At 43.3% G+C, this 17,494-nt stretch overlaps 1 protein-coding gene across 2 annotated transcripts; it reads right to left on the reverse strand.

Annotated features, from left to right (window-relative positions):
* Nucleotides 1–430: 430 nt before the first annotated feature.
* psen1 (presenilin 1) lies at nucleotides 431–16,997 on the reverse strand. Of its 2 annotated transcripts, none has more exons than XM_083632479.1 (11): nucleotides 16,914–16,997; nucleotides 16,284–16,369; nucleotides 11,844–12,178; nucleotides 10,740–10,881; nucleotides 7,837–7,904; nucleotides 6,877–7,097; nucleotides 5,072–5,170; nucleotides 4,567–4,656; nucleotides 4,263–4,436; nucleotides 3,046–3,164; nucleotides 431–2,843 (listed from the first exon to the last, which is right to left on the reverse strand). In XM_083632479.1, exons 2-11 carry the CDS (start codon nucleotides 16,317–16,319, stop codon nucleotides 2,688–2,690), a joined length of 1,440 nt encoding a protein of 479 aa, XP_083488605.1. In that variant the 5' UTR covers nucleotides 16,320–16,369; nucleotides 16,914–16,997; the 3' UTR covers nucleotides 431–2,687. The 2 variants fall into 2 exon arrangements, with proteins under 2 accessions (XP_083488605.1, XP_083488604.1); XM_083632478.1 differs by having other exon boundaries at nucleotides 11,844–12,181.
* Between the last annotated feature and the right edge of the window lie 497 nt (nucleotides 16,998–17,494).

Consider the following 17,494-nt stretch of genomic DNA (forward strand, 5'->3'; position numbering starts at 1 on the left):
ACATTTTTGTCGCATATCGGATGATGTCATCAGTGATGGCCACTCAAGCAATTGTGATGTCACAATGTCTATGACATCAAATGTGTGCTGAGTGACGTCACTCGAGAACTCCATGATGTGATCAGTGATGGTCACTCGAGCAATTGTGATGTCATGCCATGCACATGCCAATAGAGTAGGCGAGGCCACGCAGTGGCCGAGCTGCGTATGGGAGCCCGCAAGCTGCAGGGCGGGCGAGGCTGCGCTGCAGGCGAGCCTAGGAATCGAGCATGCATATCGCGCAAGATTTCTAGTACTATAAAGACTACTGACAGCTGTATTTAATCACTGGAGTGACTTCTCACCATTGACTATAAAATAACATTTTAGAGACTTGAAGCTCTGCAAGTCAAATTCAAGAAGAATTATATAAAAAAGCCTCATATTTAGTTTAATTATTTATTAAAAAAGGAACAAATCTGAAATGAATAACCTTGCATAATACACATATGCATGTGAAGGACAGAAAAGAGTCAGTCAGATTTCCTAGGGAAAGAAAAACAAAACAGTCTCAGCACAATAATATTTTCCCACTTATGTGCAGGTTTCTCCCCAGCAAGCATGAAACTTGAGTGCAACAATAAAAAGAGCAATCAGTGCACCTAGTCTCCCTCTACCAGGCAGTTTTGAATCCGGTTAATGTTGAAGATTACTGACAATTCTTCTTTACAACAAATACAGTATGGCAAATGACACAAACTCCCTTGTGTATCAAGACTGAGAAAGTGTTTTTTCCCATACTGATCCTGAATTTTTGTCTTTTGCTTAACTTTAGAAGACCACAAAACAAAGTATTAAACTTGTTTTCCATATTTCGACAAACTTTCCTGACCTGCGTTAACCTTGTGAGGCAGCTGGATTCACCAGATCACAATCTCGTGAGAAATCCATCTTGCCGCGCTCCAAGCTATTGGTTTAACTCCATCCCAGCAGTGGGCCGCACCAATCAGCGTGCAGAGAGGCAGCTACAGGTGGGATTTAGGTGTGACGACAGCGAGAGGCGAGCCCGTGATAGACAGATGGTTCATCCAATCACCTGCCTGGTATTCTTTTTAACGCACCTGCCCTTTTCCAAACAGTTTACAAAGATGCAGTCCCAGATGGTTCGGTGTAACACCATCTTCGACCTGCTTAGGAACCCCGTAAGAAATGCCCCTCTTTTGAAAGTAAAAAAAAAAAAAAATCACCTCTGCATATCTCCTGAAAACACAAGAGTATCTGTAATACTCTAAATAAATTTAGTGCTCAATGCAGCATAGTTCCAGATAGCACCGGGGCGAGCAACACGAGGGCGACCGCTGCCGAGAAAGTTAGAGAGGCTGGCTTTGTGACCAGAGGATCGCCGGTTCTAATTCCTAGACGGGGTGGGGGGAAAAACCAGTGTGTGTGAAGGAAAAGAATGAGTAACACATTTTCATCCCCTAATAACTAATTAATGAAATGCCCGTGAGCAAGGCACTGAACCTCCAACTGCTCAGTAAAAAGCTGTAGCAGGTGCAGCTACTCTCCCAGGCCGCTGGTGTGAACAATAATCTATAGTAGGTCAGCTTGCCTGGTAAAAACAAACAAGGGCAGAATAATGTGGTGATGGGTGAATCTCTGTCGAGGTGGTGCCACAATAAAACATATTATAATTCTACAGACACAACACTTTTTATCCACATTATCCACATCAGAAAGATCCACATTCAAAACATCCTGTTCAGCATAAACCATTCCGGTCAGACATCGCTTCAGATTCAGAGCTTTCGGTCTGGTTTTAAGAGCTTCTGAAGTGTGGGGGAAACTCTTAAATAACCGTTCTTAACAGCAGTGAGGAAAGGAGGCTCTGCTGACGGACAACTCGTACACAATCAAACTGCAAAAACTATACATTCACCAATCTAGCGTCATCATTATCATCAAAACAATGCCACATTATTGTCCATTAGTTTGATGAAGGCGTTTTAAATGGTGATGTCATTTGGGGCGGTGGTAGCCAAGAGGTCAATGGAAATGGACTCGTTGGTCACAAAGTTTCCTAGGAAAATGTGGGGAAGGGAACTGAACGAGGGGAATGCTCTCCCCTCCCTCAACAGTGTCCATGAGCAAGGCACCTAAGCCCGGCTGCTCCGCTGGAGCTGCTCAGTGGCTAACAGCAGAGGACTGCGGTCGTACTGGGCAGCTCCTACATGTGGATGTGTGGGACTCATGTGAAGCATGGCGTGGCTGAAAAAGAGCACGCATGCTCTGTCATGATCCCCTTGATCAATAAAAGGTAAAAAAAAAAAAAAAAAAAAAGAGGTATTCCATCACATGTGGAATCTCTCCTCTTAGTTTGGATTGTGCCTGAGACCATTGATCGATAGAACAATTTGAAGATGAGGTCCCAAGTCAAGTGATCTTCCCTCGACCTATCGACCTGCGGCTCAACTGCCACTTTCTTTTTTAAACAAAAATCAAATGGTTATGGATAAGAATAGGTGTCGTGGGGGATACCGTCCGAGGGTGCCAGAAATAAAGGAAGAACAAAAGCATTGTCAGTCATGAGTTCACAGGAGGGGGATAGGCAGGCAGGACGTCGCCCTTTGCTCCCTCGGCTGTGAGGAAGGGGCACTCTGCTGTTGTTGAGCGGAGAGATATGTGGGTGAGGGTTACCAGGAATCCTGCTAAATGTAGAACTGGTGAAGCGCCAGCTGGTCCATAAAGGGCCGTACCAGGTTGTCCGTGGCGAAGTAGAAGACCAGGCCGAAGAAAATGGAGATGGGCAGGGCGGGGAGTGCTTTCTTGAAGATGGCGAGGAGGAGCAGGGTCAGACAGAGGCCCTGCGGGGGCAGAATTGGTCAAAAGCAAAACCGTGAGGAAAGGGAAATGGCACATAGGGAGATTGTGTACCAAACAAAATCAGCTCCGCAGACAATCGGTTTGTTACACAAGTGAGCGGTTGGCGTAAAGTGGATAGGTAAACAATATGAGGCTGCGCTGATGAGAGCTTAGCACCCAAAATAAGCAGCTGTGGTCACTCACAATGAGGATGGCCACGAAGCAGGCGAGCGTGGTGTTCCAGTCGCCGCTGGCGGTGGCCGAGGCTTTCCCCACCAGCATGCTGTAGAAGATGAAGTCTCCGAGGCCCAGCTTGACGCCCCCTGAGAACACAGCAGGGCACCAGCTTTAGGGTGGGGTCCTTTCTGCCTTGTGCTCCACGCCCTCCAACCCCGTGGAACTCTTTCCCCAACTGTAATTACTGTACAAACGAGGGCTCCCACCCCGTATTTACAGTAGAGAAAAGAGCACGGGCCCGCAAGAAGTACAGACATGAAACCTAGCAATTGCCCTGAATAATCGCTTCCTAATCCACTACAACTAAAAACAGTCTGCTGCCAAACGCAGACAAAAACACACACAGACAAACTCCACAGAAAAGGGAAAACATACAACATTCCTAGGACATTCCTATGTATTTTAAAGAAGAAGGAACTCAGAACTGATGATTACAGACAAGTCACTCTATTTTCAATCACAGGGGGCCAGGGCTGGGCTTTATATTAGGACTGTGTGCTACCAAAATATATTGCAATATTATTCTTACATTTAATGGTATAAGAATACTTGTCAGAATCCTCCCCCCCCCCCCCCCAATACATTTGACCCTTTATGAAAGATACACAAGAGTACTAACACAGGTTTCTCCTCCATTCAGATTATTTACTCACAGGTAATATTCTTAAATTGCTCTGTAGAAAATAACACATTCGCTTCTACTATTTTTATTAGGAAGGAACGTGAGCAATAATAAAGATGAAAAAAACAAGAAATGGATACCAGTGAAATTGCTTGAAAGTATGGTATAAATGTCCAGGCCCTATTATGTAACTCTGCTGCTGTCCTATTTGATAGTACTTAGAGGGACCGTCCTCGTCCTGTAACTGGAAGGTCACAAGTTTGAAGACCAAACATATTCTCTCCTGAACACCTGTCAACTCCATCTGGCTGCAAATGTCAGCTAAAGAGCTAACAAGTAAATATGAGAGGCGTATGGCGACACAGCCACTGAAGGAGGCAACAGAGCAGAAACGTCTGGACTCATCTTGAATATATAAAATAAAAAATGAAGTATTCAACTGAATGGTCCTGAGTGAGACTGACTTTTTGGGAAATCCCTTGGGACCCGAGGAAGCCCCTCGAGTGAGCACTGCTATCAAATCTAAAATGTAGATATAAAACGTTCTGCTGTCGGTACTCACTCTCCTCATCGTCGTCGTCGACAGGGGGGCGATCGGAGGGCAACTGCTGGATCTCCTGCCTGGTCTGATCAGTGGACTGGAGGGGTCCCAGCTGGTGCTGTTGCTGGCCCACCCAGGTGGAACTGAAGCCTCCATCGTCCCCCGTGGGGCTGGCGGGTGGTGGGGCTGCTACGGCTGCAGACAGGTGGTGAGAGTCTGACTAATCAACCATCACAGACTGTTTGGAATCAAGTGTTTTAGAGGTGGTGACCGCCCGGCCCCCAACCCCCAACCCCCAACTCTCTGGCTGCTTCACCCCGCTCACCTTGACTCTCTGGCTGAGGTGTCGCTGCTTCTGTCGTGTTCCTCTTGGGCCTGTCGCTGTCGGCCATGTTGACGAGCCACACCATGGTAGCTGGGAAGAGAGCAGCGGTGACAAGTTTTATACATTTCAAGATCAAAGTAAAAAAAATAACTTTTTTTTACGGTTAAGGTGGTCTAGTAAGACGGAAACATCAGTCAAGTATTAAATGGTGATAAGTTGCAAGAACAGTGTGTGGGATTCTTCATACTAAGATACATTTCAAGATCGGCATACTCTTCCGTTCACCAAAAAGAAAAATGAAGAGACAAGGCAGTTTAGAATTCAACAAATGAAAACACTAGATTCTTCTTTTCCTAAGGTAGGTGTGTATATCAATAGCCACAGACCAAATGGTGTTTTCGTTTGTTTTCAATGTTTTTCATTTAAACTGGTTCTCAAAAGGAAGTAAAATGACTTTATTTGGGTTTTATTGCTTCCCTTTAGTGTACATCAGCGACTGTCTTACATGAGTAGATGAGAGCTGGAAAGATGGGTTCATTCCTTTCTTGAGCCGTCTCCACCAGGATCCTCAGAGGCCCTTTGGGACAGAGCACAGCTAGCAGATCTGTGTGAGGGGAGGAAGACAGAGGCCAGACAGATGATGTTAGTCACCCGACAGAGGAGGATTTCTGACAGGCCCAGACCAGCCCACAGACCATGATGACATCTCTGATAACGGGAGTGAAAACACACTGTTCCTGCCTGGCTCAAGTTACAAGAACTAGGTGAAGTGGCAGGATAGGCCAGTGGTTAAGGACATTTAAAATCAATATATCACAACACAAAATGAGACAATACGTATCATGGGGTAGAACAATGAGACGGCATACTCAACACAATTCAACAAGCTCTCCACTGAATTTCAATTCTTTACACTTTATAATGACACTTTTAAATTGTTGTTTACATTCTAGCAAGTCCGTGCCATTGAAAGAAAGATGGCTGATAGATCTTTGCATGTTCTCAAACTTTGTCCCTGCTGGCCATACACTCTCTCTGACCAGAATCAAATGGGCTGATGACTGGCTGCCTGCTATTCTGGCTCTACACAATGCGGCAGCATATGAACCTTTTGCAAACGTTTCAAAATAATGACATTACTGTGAAAAATGTATCATAATTCTTTTGCCCAGCAAAATTATTATTAGCATGTAAAAAAAGTAGTTTACCAGTCCTGTTGGCAGACGAGCAAAAAGTTAATTCTGGACACACATATATATAGAGAGTTTCTATGATTTACAACTAATCGGGGATGCAAAGTCATGGAGAGTGGAAAAGGTGACAGATACCAGGGTTACAGGTAAACATAAAACCACTCAGAAATCCAACTATTTCGGGATGAAAAAGGTGACTGTCACCTAAAGGTGACTAGTTTGCATCCCTGACTAATTCACCAGAATTGCATTGACTGAGATATCTCCACACATCTGGTGTGCCAAGTAGATGCTTAGAATTACCTGCAAATTATATTTGACCCAGGTTTGCTTTTACACTTGTTTCCTAAGATATATAATCAAACCAAATGTAATCTGTGAGAAACCAGTTTGGGACCAACTCTGCCTAGAAAGCAGCTAACAGGCAATTGGTACATCGGCTGGAGAGGTGGTCATTAAGTTCAGCTCACAACTGTCTCCCCACATTTCCGCACAGATTTGTCTTTCTGTCCACATTTCAGATTTGTCTTTCTGTCCACATTTCCTTCAAACATTTGTTTGCACATCTCTTGAGCCACATCCTTCCTTTTACTACACTGATGATATTTGTGATCTTTTATTGCAGACAGACAACCACCAGAGGGGGGAAAAATGACCACGATAAATAATAATGTATCATTAAATGACCACAGCCCTAGAAAGTTGCAGGGTTTCCTTTATCCAGTAGTTGTAACAGGGAGTAATTCTGGCTGTGGTTCCACATCCGCTCCTCTTTTGTTATGCTTCTAGCAAAGGTTAAAGACCTAAAAAAATTTTTTTTTTAATTTATTCCCCTAATAAAAAACAACAAAAGAACAGTTTTGTACATTGGGCCCAAACGTCTTTGTGTTATAAAAAGAAAGCAATAAATGTTGTCATTTCTTTCTTTCTTTCTTTCTTTCAAGCAATGGTGTAAGTGTTCTTTATGTTGTGGGCAGCACACTTACCACTGAATGAATACAGAGGAAATACCAAATGTTGCTGCGCAAATTAACATTTTCAAGAAGTTGAGATTTCAGATTTCCTCCTTAAAAGGATTCAGTCTCCGGGGAAAAGGGGGAGAAGATGAGGGATTTACCATAGACAGATATAACAGCCAGTATGAGCCAGGCCGTCCACTCTGGCAGGTACTTGATGAAGACCAGGGCCATGAGGGCGCTGATCATGATGAGGTAGGCCTGCTGGAGCCTCAGCGGGCCTTTCCAGTGGATGCAGATCATGCCCACCACGCCGAAGTTCCAGATCATCACCGTCAGGGTGATGTAGTCCATGGCCACATTGTAGGTCTTGAAAACCTCTCTGTCGGACAGAGTGGAGACAGGACATGTCACAAACACCTGTTTAACGGTCTGACGATGCAGAGAGAAGCCCTTCTATCATCATAAAAATCAGACCAGGTGGCTTTTTCTATGGGAACTTTGTAAAGAGAGAAAAAGGTGCAACGTGATGTTGAACTATGGTAGCTTGGCTTGTGTGGCTTCTATGATAAAACCCCAAAATCAGAAATTACCTGTATCTGTTGCTTGTGAAGTGACGATTGGAGAATTGCGTTTTTCTCTTTCCATTCGCTGCCATTGTATGGAGGAACAGGTCTGATAATCACACTTCTAGCACATTAAATGAACGCGGTTTATTCGGGGGGGGGGGGGGGGGGGGATACTATTGCTCACGTGGGGTTATGGTAAGTGAATCACTGTCTTTGTTTATTAAACCAAATGTAACACAGAAAAATCCAGTCAGAAGAATTCCTTTCGGCTTTATGTTCATTAAACCTTTCAATTTGAACAAGTGTAACACCAAAATTATTTTGAATCTGCTTTGTTCATGTCCGTTTAGAAGTGTGATTTTCAGACAATGGCAATGAATGGAGAGAGAAAAAAATGCAGTTCTCCAATCGTGCAGCAACAGAAATCAGAGAATCTACGATTTTGGGGTTATATCATAGCTAGGAAGCTACACAACCCAAGGTACTACACCAAAGGTCAACATCACTTTAATATCATCACATCAAGGGAAACGGATGAGAGGCTGGGCTCACTTGAGGTAGATGTAGGAGAAGAAAAAGAGCAGGAGGAGAGAGGAGAGGAACAGCCAGCCTTGGATCACCTGTGAAGACAGAGATCAAAGTCACAGGACATTATGCACAACATTATTTCTAAAAAATCGCTACTTGCAAATACTGGTTAGGGTTTGTTTTGAACTGCTGAAAAGTACCAGATGGGTTGAGTTTGCCACATAGGGCAACACAATGAGCGTAATGTGATGATGGTGTTTCTGAATCAATACCAGAAATTATTACTACACTGGACAAATAGGCAGACGTCTTTATATTTGATTTTGTGCTTTAGAATCACTGCAACACATGGAAACTATTGAAATAAAGCATGAATTTTCCATACAAATATTAATGTAAAATACATGAAGCACTAAAATCCAATATAAGGAGGTATGTGCTCCTATTTGTCCACAGTGTAATAATAATTGGTATTGATTTAGAGTAACATCATTACATGGAAGCTATTGGATAAAACAAAAACAAAAAACAAAACATGAATTTTCCATACAAATATTAATACTAGAAAAGTGCACTCGGTGGAGTGCAGATCTCCGCCAGGCCCGCATTTTCCCCCACGCTGACCCATAGATACATGTGTATATACATGTATGCTCTGCTGTTTATATGTAGGCTGTATTATGTGTTGCTGGTTGGGTGACACACCGGAAAGTTTTGTTAATTATTGAATGTTGATGTGTCTGATAATCGCATGTTATGTGGGATGGTCAATTGTCCCGGCACGAAAATTAAATATTCATTCATTCGTAGTTATTGTTGATATTGTGCGTAATTTATTAATTACAATTGCTTTATTGATGATGAACTATGCCTGGTCATTCATGTTGTCTTGCTGGTTGGGTAACACACCGGAATGTTTTGTTAATTATTGAATGTTGATGTGTTTGATAATCGCATGTGGGATGGTCAATTGTGCTGAGATGAAAATAAAATATTCATTCATTCATAGTTATTGTTAATATTGTGCGTAATTGATTAATTAGAAGGTTTATTGATGATGAACTATGCCTCGTCATTCATGTTCATTCAGGGATATTATGATGACAGTGGTTTGGGCGCGCTGTAAGATGTCGCATAGGGCCCCAAAATGGCCAGAAACGGCCCTGGGCAGGGGGGGAAACTGAAGCCACTCGCCGTTGACTTGACTTGACTTGAAGTTCGGAAAAAAGCTGAATGGATTTCGTTTATAAAACAAAACTAGAACGACCGCACCGTGGATATATGCCTCTGCCAACAAGTGCAGACTTTGACGTTTGAGCCAAATGTGAAGAAATTTGGTCAAGGTGTTACTGAGATATGGCCGAGCTTGAAAATGGCGTTTGTGAGGTCACAGTGACCTTGACCTTTGACCACCAGAAACTGACACCAGAAACTTTGCTCTAGCTTTAAAACAGCCCAGTACAGCAATTTGATGGGGTACATCACCCAAATATGTGATATTAATCAGATTAGTAATGTTGCATGTGCAATGTGCATCCTGGATATAACGCTAGTTTGTTACAATAGTGTTAACTCAAATGCTAACATTAAACAGTATGTGGATGGACAATGCTAATGCCATTAGCGCCATGTTCTGGGTTGTACAGTAAAATAAAAACACTGATTTTGGTGGTCTACTTAACCCAGTCTCGCTGGCCAGCCTCCCCTCCCTTCCATGAGAGGAGTCTGGCGGCGCAGGTCTCCATTGTGGAATTGCGATGGGCGGAGCTTAGCGGCAGTGCCTTTGGAAAATAGTTTCCAACAATCCAACTTGCCATTTTCAGCATGTAGCAACGAGCTAGTGTGTAGGTTTCTGTCGTTAGCTTGCTAGCTAGTTAGCGTTGTTGTTTTCACTGAGGCGGCAGGGCACTATTTACAGTGACACACAGGGAGGAGGGAGCGGAAGCCGCTCTGATTGACATGGTCGGAGCCAATGACAGAGCTTGTAATAAGCGGGGAGCAGACATCCGGCAGCGACTAAAACGCTCCAATGGGGAGCAGCTGTAGAGCAGAGGAGGGCTTATCCCAGTAGCCTGTTTCCGTGCAGCCAGACGACTCTCACGGAGGGGAGGCTGGCCAGCGAGACTAAACCTAACCTAACCAAAAACGTCCGCCTTGTAATTTTTTTATTGTAGCAGTGGTACTTGTATAACGGCACCATCACGTACCTTGTAGCAGCGGTACTTGTATAACAGCACCATCACGTACCTTGTAGCAGCGGTACTTGTATAACAGCACCATCACGTACCTTGTAGCAGTGGTACTTGTATAACAGCACCATCACGTACCTTGTAGCAGCGGTACTTGTATAACAGCACCATCACGTACCTTGTAGCAGCGGTACTTGTATAACAGCACCATCACGTACCTTGTAGCAGCGGTACTTGTATAACAGCACCATCACGTACCTTGTAGCAGCGGTACATGTATAACAGCACCATCACGTACCTTGTAGCAGCGGTACTTGTATAACAGCACCATCACGTACCTTGTAGCAGCGGTACTTGTATAACAGCACCATCACATACCTTGTAGCAGCGGTACTTGTATAACAGCACCATCACGTACCTTGTAGCAGCGGTACTTGTATAACAGCACCATCACGTACCTTGTAGCAGCGGTACTTGTATAACGGCACCATCACGTACCTTGTAGCAGCGGTACTTGTATAACAGCACCATCACGTACCTTGTAGCAGTGGTACTTGTATAACAGCACCATCACGTACCTTGTAGCAGCGGTACTTGTATAACGGCACCATCACGTACCTTGTAGCAGCGGTACTTGTATAACAGCACCATCACGTACCTTGTAGCAGTGGTACTTGTATAACGGCACCATCACGTACCTTGTAGCAGCGGTACTTGTATAACGGCACCATCACGTACCTTGTAGCAGCGGTACTTGTATAACAGCACCAGCACCAGCGTCATGACGATGATCACACTGATCATGATGATGGCGTTGAGGATGGAGTGCAGGGCTCTCTGTGCTACCGTGTCTGTGTCTTCACGGAAGGGTGTGTAGATCCTGCAGGTTACAGCAGCATTTCAGCCAAACAGCAAAAGTGCATTCAAGATAATCAACAGAAGACAAATATGAATGATGGGATAACATTTTAGAGATGTAACAGTATTAAATATAAATATATCGTTTGTAGTGTATTGTTATATTGTTAAATATGTTGTTTGTGCACTGGTTATTGACCTTTGCTCTCCTTTCACCTGGTTGCTTGTAATGTTGGTGAGCTGTATATTGGACTTAATCCAAATTACTTTGGATAAGAGCATCAGCTAAAGGCGTAAAATGTGATGTATACTGTAACTAAACGCACTAGATTCATGAAGACACTACTTCAATGATCTTTCCTACTTCATAGTTCTGCCTTGGTATTATTCACACTATGTACGCATGTTAAACATTGTGTTATCCCCACCTAGTGGCACTGCTGTCTTATTGCATTTCATTCAAGCACAGAAAAGGTAAATGAGGCCTTTGCATCTGGCATGTGTCCTATCTCCAGGGTTCCCACTTTCTTAAACACCAAAATCAAGGACTTTCCAGGCCAAAGTCCCTCGAATTCAAGGACCCAACATGGCATAGTTTGATAAAGGGATCAAGGGTAATTACTGTTACGACAGAGAATTTTTATAGTGAGAAATTGCAGGCTTTACAGAAGCTCACAGACAACAATTAAAGAGAGAGGCTTGAATGTGTGAACAACACTTCAACTGTGCTGTGTTAAACCTATGTACTGACATTAAGTTAAAACAAATCAAAAGAAGTTCCATTTATATTCTACCACAAAATATATAAATTCAAGCACTTTCAATGACCCATGTCTATTTATGTCTATTTTCAAAAATGTTTTTTGACCCCTCCCCCCCAAATTCACAAACTGTCAAGGATTTCAAGGACCTGTGAGAACCCTGTATCTCATCTCCCTGTCAGTGACAAACCGATACGGGTCCGATAAGGGTCGTCAAACTCACAGTGTCTGCCCGTCGTTCTGGGTGTAAAAGCTGACAGACTTTATGGTCGCCACGACAACCACCATGCAGAGGGTGACGGGGACGAACAGCATGATGACGTGTTTGGCGCCGTATTTTAGGGTCAGCTCCTCATCCTCATCTTCCTCGCTCTCCACCACCCGTGGGGGCTGAGCCGAGGGTGGCTGCCCGTTCTGCTCCGGACCGCTGCTGCTGGTGGCCCCACCTCCACCATCACCACTTCCTCCTCCTCCCCCGCCACCTGCCCCTCCCCTGGAGCGCACTGTGGTCACTCCAGCCTCCTCTGGCTGCTGACTGGGTGCTGTCGCTGCATTGGCCTGCTGTTCAGGATGAGAGATAAAATCAAATAAAAAAATCAAATGATGGATTTTATTTGCCAAATACAATTAATGTACAGGATTCTTTTTATGGGTGATATTGGTGCAAGGACATTCTAAAAACGATGACAGTAACATAGTACAGTAGTACAGTACAGTGAAAATGTCAGAGACCACCCTTTTGTTTATTTAAGTGCCAGCCAATTGGCCATAGGCCCTTTTCACAGCAACCGTTGTGAGGTGGTAAAGCAGGAAGTCAAGCAGGTGTAACAACATTAATGAGGGCCCTGGCACTCGAACACCTGGAATGGAACTCATTAATGGTATTGGTTACACCTTCTTTACCACCTCAAAATGGTTGTTGTGAAAAGGTTCTATTCAGTAAAGATTAGGTGCACTCAATCAGTCTAATGATTATGGCCCCAACCAGCAAGCAAGCAAGCACCAGGCTCCTGCAAGACAGGGCCAGGAGAGTGAGTGTCACACCACCGAAACACAGACCATCAGAGACAAAACTTAAAAGCTGTCAATAAGCTCCACTCTTGCTTCAGATCTGAAACAAATCTCCCAATAAGAATGAAAGCTTTGGACACACTAAATACTGAAAATGTTGACATTATATTTAGTTGTGGAGACTTATGTGTAATTTTATTTTAAACTAGGCACCTTGCCGAGCTGGCCCTGCAGCTCGCATAGCTGCGTGGCCTCGCCTGCCCTATTGGCATGCGCGCACGGGTGTGTGTGGCTTACAAAATGTTATTGCCCTTAAGTTTACATGCGCGCGGGTGTGTGTGTGCCCCTTAAGTTTCAGTGCCTATGTCATGAGATGATTCTGCTCTTATGACATCACTGATGACATCATCAGTCTTATGACATCACCGATGACATCATCAGTGATGTCACAATGTCTCCTATGACATCATCAGTGGGACAAAAAATTAAACAAACGGAACATTGCCCATTTGCTCCCTTTTATAATAATAATAGGCAGCGCTCGATTCCTAGGTTCGCCCGCTGTGTGGCCTCGCCCACCCTGCAGCTCGCATACGCAGCATGGCCTCGCCTGCCCTATTGGCGCGCGCGGGTGTGTGTGTTGCTCACAAAATGTTATTGCCCTTAAATTTACATGCGCGCAGGTGTGTGTGACGTGTGCCCCCTTATGACATCAGTAGTGACATCATCAGTCTTATGTTGTGTGTGTGTCAGTGGGACAAAAATTTAAACAGAGAACAGAGCCCACATTGCCAAATTTATAATGTAATAATGTATATCATGTATATATATATAGAGAGATATAGATAGAGATATAGTTAGATACTGTAGATAGATATAGATATTATATATATATATAGATAGATAGATAGATAGATACCGTAGATAGATAGATAGATAGATACGCACGTCGTATTTACAAGTGTCACAGAAACATGTCAAAGCCACCTACCAAAGCAGAAGGCTTCATTGCTTCTCTGCGGCAGGGTTTGAAAGCTCAATGCTGCTAATAAGTGCCTCTTTTTATCCGAATTCTGTGCCGGTGAGATTATCTTTTCCGGGTTAGTGCTCCCAGCCATCACAGCGCTCCACAATCAGAAATCACAATCTGAGGGTGCTGTTTCTGATTGTGACACTTGTAAATACGTGCGTATATCTTGATTTAGACTGCTTGGGAGTTTCAGCGGCAGGGAAGTCTACCGGCGGGGAAGGGAGATGGGGAGACTTAGCACAGCCACAACCACTGATCAGCTATACTAACTTCCACACATGCAGACTTTGCTATAAATGTTACTGATGTCCTATGTGTGAATGAGAAGAACCAGAGATTTTGAAAAATCGGCTCGGGCAATTTGCCATGTCAAGACAGCAACTATAAGTTCTGAATGAACATATATGAGGGCAATGCCATTATATTAACAGATTAACCATGCTTGATTCTTGCAATTGATGTGTGGTTGTGGTGTTACTTGACAAAAACGCCTTCAAATTGGACCGATGTTAGGACAAAATGTTATCAGGCCATCCATGTTAGATAGTGGCACTTTACACACACTACTTCAGTTCATCAGAGGATACAACAGTGGAGTCATTCCCACTTAGCCCTTAGGCCACCAGCCCCTCAGGACAAAACAAAGAGACATATGAAGGACACTGTGTGAACTCAAACCACCTGGCAAGAGACATGAGGTAGCTCAGCCTCAAGGTCCTTACACATCGGGAGCGATGCGAATATACGGCACGAAATTGCGATGCGAGTTTTGACCCACCTGTCAATCACAGCCACAGATGTGTACACGTCGGAAGCGAATTTCTGAAAAATCGACCGTGGTTCGAAAAAATAAACACCGCAATAACGCTGGGCGAAACTTCGCCGTTGGTATGCACGGTTGCATTGACTGATATAGGTTCAGAAAATAATATTGACGTGCAAATTAATCGCACGAAAAAAACGTGCTCGGTGTGTAAGGACCTTCAGACTCGCAGCAATCTCACCAGGCAGGTACACAGAAAGGAAGGCAGTCATCTCCAGAGACTTTCTGAATGGTGAATGCCACTGTACCAAATGACCTCACTGTGTGCTACTGCATTGTTTCTCAAGCCTGGGAAAAGGACGAGTGCTGGTCCCGAGGATGCCACAGAAATAAATAGGCTATACTTAACTTTAAGTCAGTCAGTCCCTCAGTGGTAGTACTGAAACTGTTGATTTGTAAGCCCTTTAACATTACTAGAATTTGCAAGGCCAAGACATGAAGGCAATCTTTTGCAGGTCCCTAAGACCAAGAAGTCAGAAATATTGTACTGGACATGCACCAAGACAACAAGCTGTTATGCAGTGTAGGAAATTTAAAAAATATTTTGGGGACAACTTTTGCCCCACTGTCTAAAAATTGGGGGCATTTACAAAATTTGGGGGGCACTTAAAAAAAAGGATATTATTCGTGCATCAAATTCAGGGTTGCCACGGGTCTGGAAAGTAGTTGAAAGTGCTTGGATTTCAGAAAAAATAATCGGGGACTTGAACATGCTTGTATTTATAATGAGGTGCTTAAAAGTGCTTGGATTTAGTCTACCAGAATCCCAGATTTGAGCCTTGTGCATTCTGTAATCTCAAAATTCACATATGATCAAATGTTTATAGGTATGTCATAAGTAGTGCTGGACCAAGCTTGATACACTTTCTTCCTTAGTGCTGGGCGAAGCTTGATACACTTTTTCCCTTTTTTACAGTATCACTCTGCACGTAGGCTACAAGTATACAGCGATTTGCTGATGGCTGAGCTGTCATTGGCTGTTGTGCTCTCTCATAGGTGTTCTTAGCTCAAATATGCGGCTGGTCACCTAGGTAACCTGTGGTGGATACATTTTTTTTTAATCTCTTTTTTCCCAGGCTTTATTGCTTGAAAACTGCTTAAAAAGTATCATTAAAAAACAGTGGCAACCCTGAAGTTGCTAAAGTGTAGTGTGAACAATAGCGCTGTTTGTGTGTCTATCATCTTCTTCTGGCAAACAGCTTGCAGGTGCCAAGTGTGTGCTAGTGATGGAAATGGAAATTAAATTAATTTAATATAAATACAATTATCCAAATCTTGGTGGTAATTTTTGCCCCTTGAACACGGTTTTTAGGAGCATTCTGAGATTTCTTGGGGCAATGTTTACGTTGCCCCTGGCTAATTTCCTACACTGCTGTTATGTGCTAAACAAAACAGTTGACAAGAGGTAGTGGACTGTAACAGTGAAGCCGGACTTTGACTCTTCTGCTGGATGTGAGACCACACCTTTATTTCTGATCAAAAAGCAAAAAAGCAAAGTCACATACTTTCCTTGCCGACTCAGAACAAAATAATTTTCGACAACTGCCACAATATATTGGTGCTCAACATTTCTTATTCAATGCAAAATGTAATTATTCTTGAGGCTATGGCCAACATTATCATAGATAATTTATCGCCGGTAAGGCCAAACATAACACAGTGGAAATGACAACATACATGATTACTTCACCAGCCACTGAAACAGGCTGTACAACAACTAAAATGTTAGGCAACAGTTAGGCAATGCATTTTGACTGCGCTGATACAGAGCAACAGTAGCATTAATCTTTTATACTGACCATATTGTTTTCAATATCCTCTGTAGTGTTCGCCATTGTTGGCAGGGCAGACACTTGTCCTCACATGCAACCCAAATTCTTTTGTCCTGATGAAAGAGAACGAGAGAACATTTTGCTTTTGGCACACCACATGTGTTTTAGGTAGGCACATCAACGACAGCATGAGAAATACAACTTAGAAAACAGAAAAAACCTATGTTGTCAATGTCGTTAGTTACCTACTATGTACACTGTCATCATCAGTAATCTAACGCTATATCCAGTAGCAACGTTATAACCAGTTTATAAAAAACCAAACAAGCTAACGATCGTTAACGTACATAGGATGCTTTAGTTACAGATCAAATGCAAGATCATTCAAAATCAGTTAACGTTGTTGTGCTGATAAAGTTAGCATGTGGCTACTGGCTAGGAGGAGCGACTGGGTGCTAGTTAGCTAGTAGTCGTATTATTCACTCGCATACTAGTAGGTGGGGTGGATTTTAGCATTAGCACTAATATGGTTAGTTAGCCAATAATGCCCAAAACGGCACCCCATCGCTGATCGGCCGCCTTGGGCAGCTAACTTCCATAGCTCAAATTAAATGTAGTTTCTGAATACGTTAGCGAGTCCATTTGGACGAGCCTTACCTAATGTGATCGTTCGCTTTTATGTGGTTTTAGTAGATGTAAACCGGTTTAAACCCGGGCACGTCTCTTCTTTATTGTTCCTGGCTGGCGTAGCTACTTCCTGCTCACACGGAAGTGTTTCAGTCTTCTTGAACGCAACCCAGATTCTAGGGCGCGTTCAAGACTGAAACGACTCTTTCTAAATGATTAGTTTAGTCAAAAATATTACAATACTGTTGATTTAAGACAACTTCATAAGTGTGTCATTGTGTTGGTCCAATAGCTTTTAAACCAACAATCGGTCAAAACGAATATAATAAAAACAAATATGAGCTAAAACCATTGCTAAAACAGGCTAGCTTTGTTAACGTTAGTTATTCAATCCAGTAGGTGGCGGTAATGCAACATTTAAGGATGCCAACCGCCATTGGGTGGACACATGAAGATCATCATCATCATTATCATCATCATCAGTATATAAATGGGAGCTCGGGCTCTGTCTGTTTGTTTCTCTGTTTCTCTGTCCCACTGTGATGTCATAAATCCCACTGTGACATCATCAGTGATGTCATAAATCCCACTGTGATATCATTAGTGATGTC

This window comes from Poromitra crassiceps, assembly GCF_964638095.1.
Source record: "Poromitra crassiceps genome assembly, chromosome: 3".
Taxonomy (NCBI): domain Eukaryota; kingdom Metazoa; phylum Chordata; class Actinopteri; order Beryciformes; family Melamphaidae; genus Poromitra; species Poromitra crassiceps.

What these genes read in the sequence shown, in the direction of transcription:
- psen1 (XM_083632478.1), bottom strand. Translation starts at nt 16,319, where the DNA reads ATGGCGAACACTACAGAGGATATTGAAAACAATATG. An exon ending in CAGAACGACGGGCAGACACT is followed by an intron (nt 10,882 to 11,843) that starts GTGAGTTTGACG and finishes TGTAACCTGCAG; the next exon opens with GATCTACACACCCTTCCGTG. An exon ending in GGCTGTTATATCTGTCTATG is followed by an intron (nt 5,171 to 6,876) that starts GTAAATCCCTCA and finishes CCCCTCACACAG; the next exon opens with ATCTGCTAGCTGTGCTCTGT.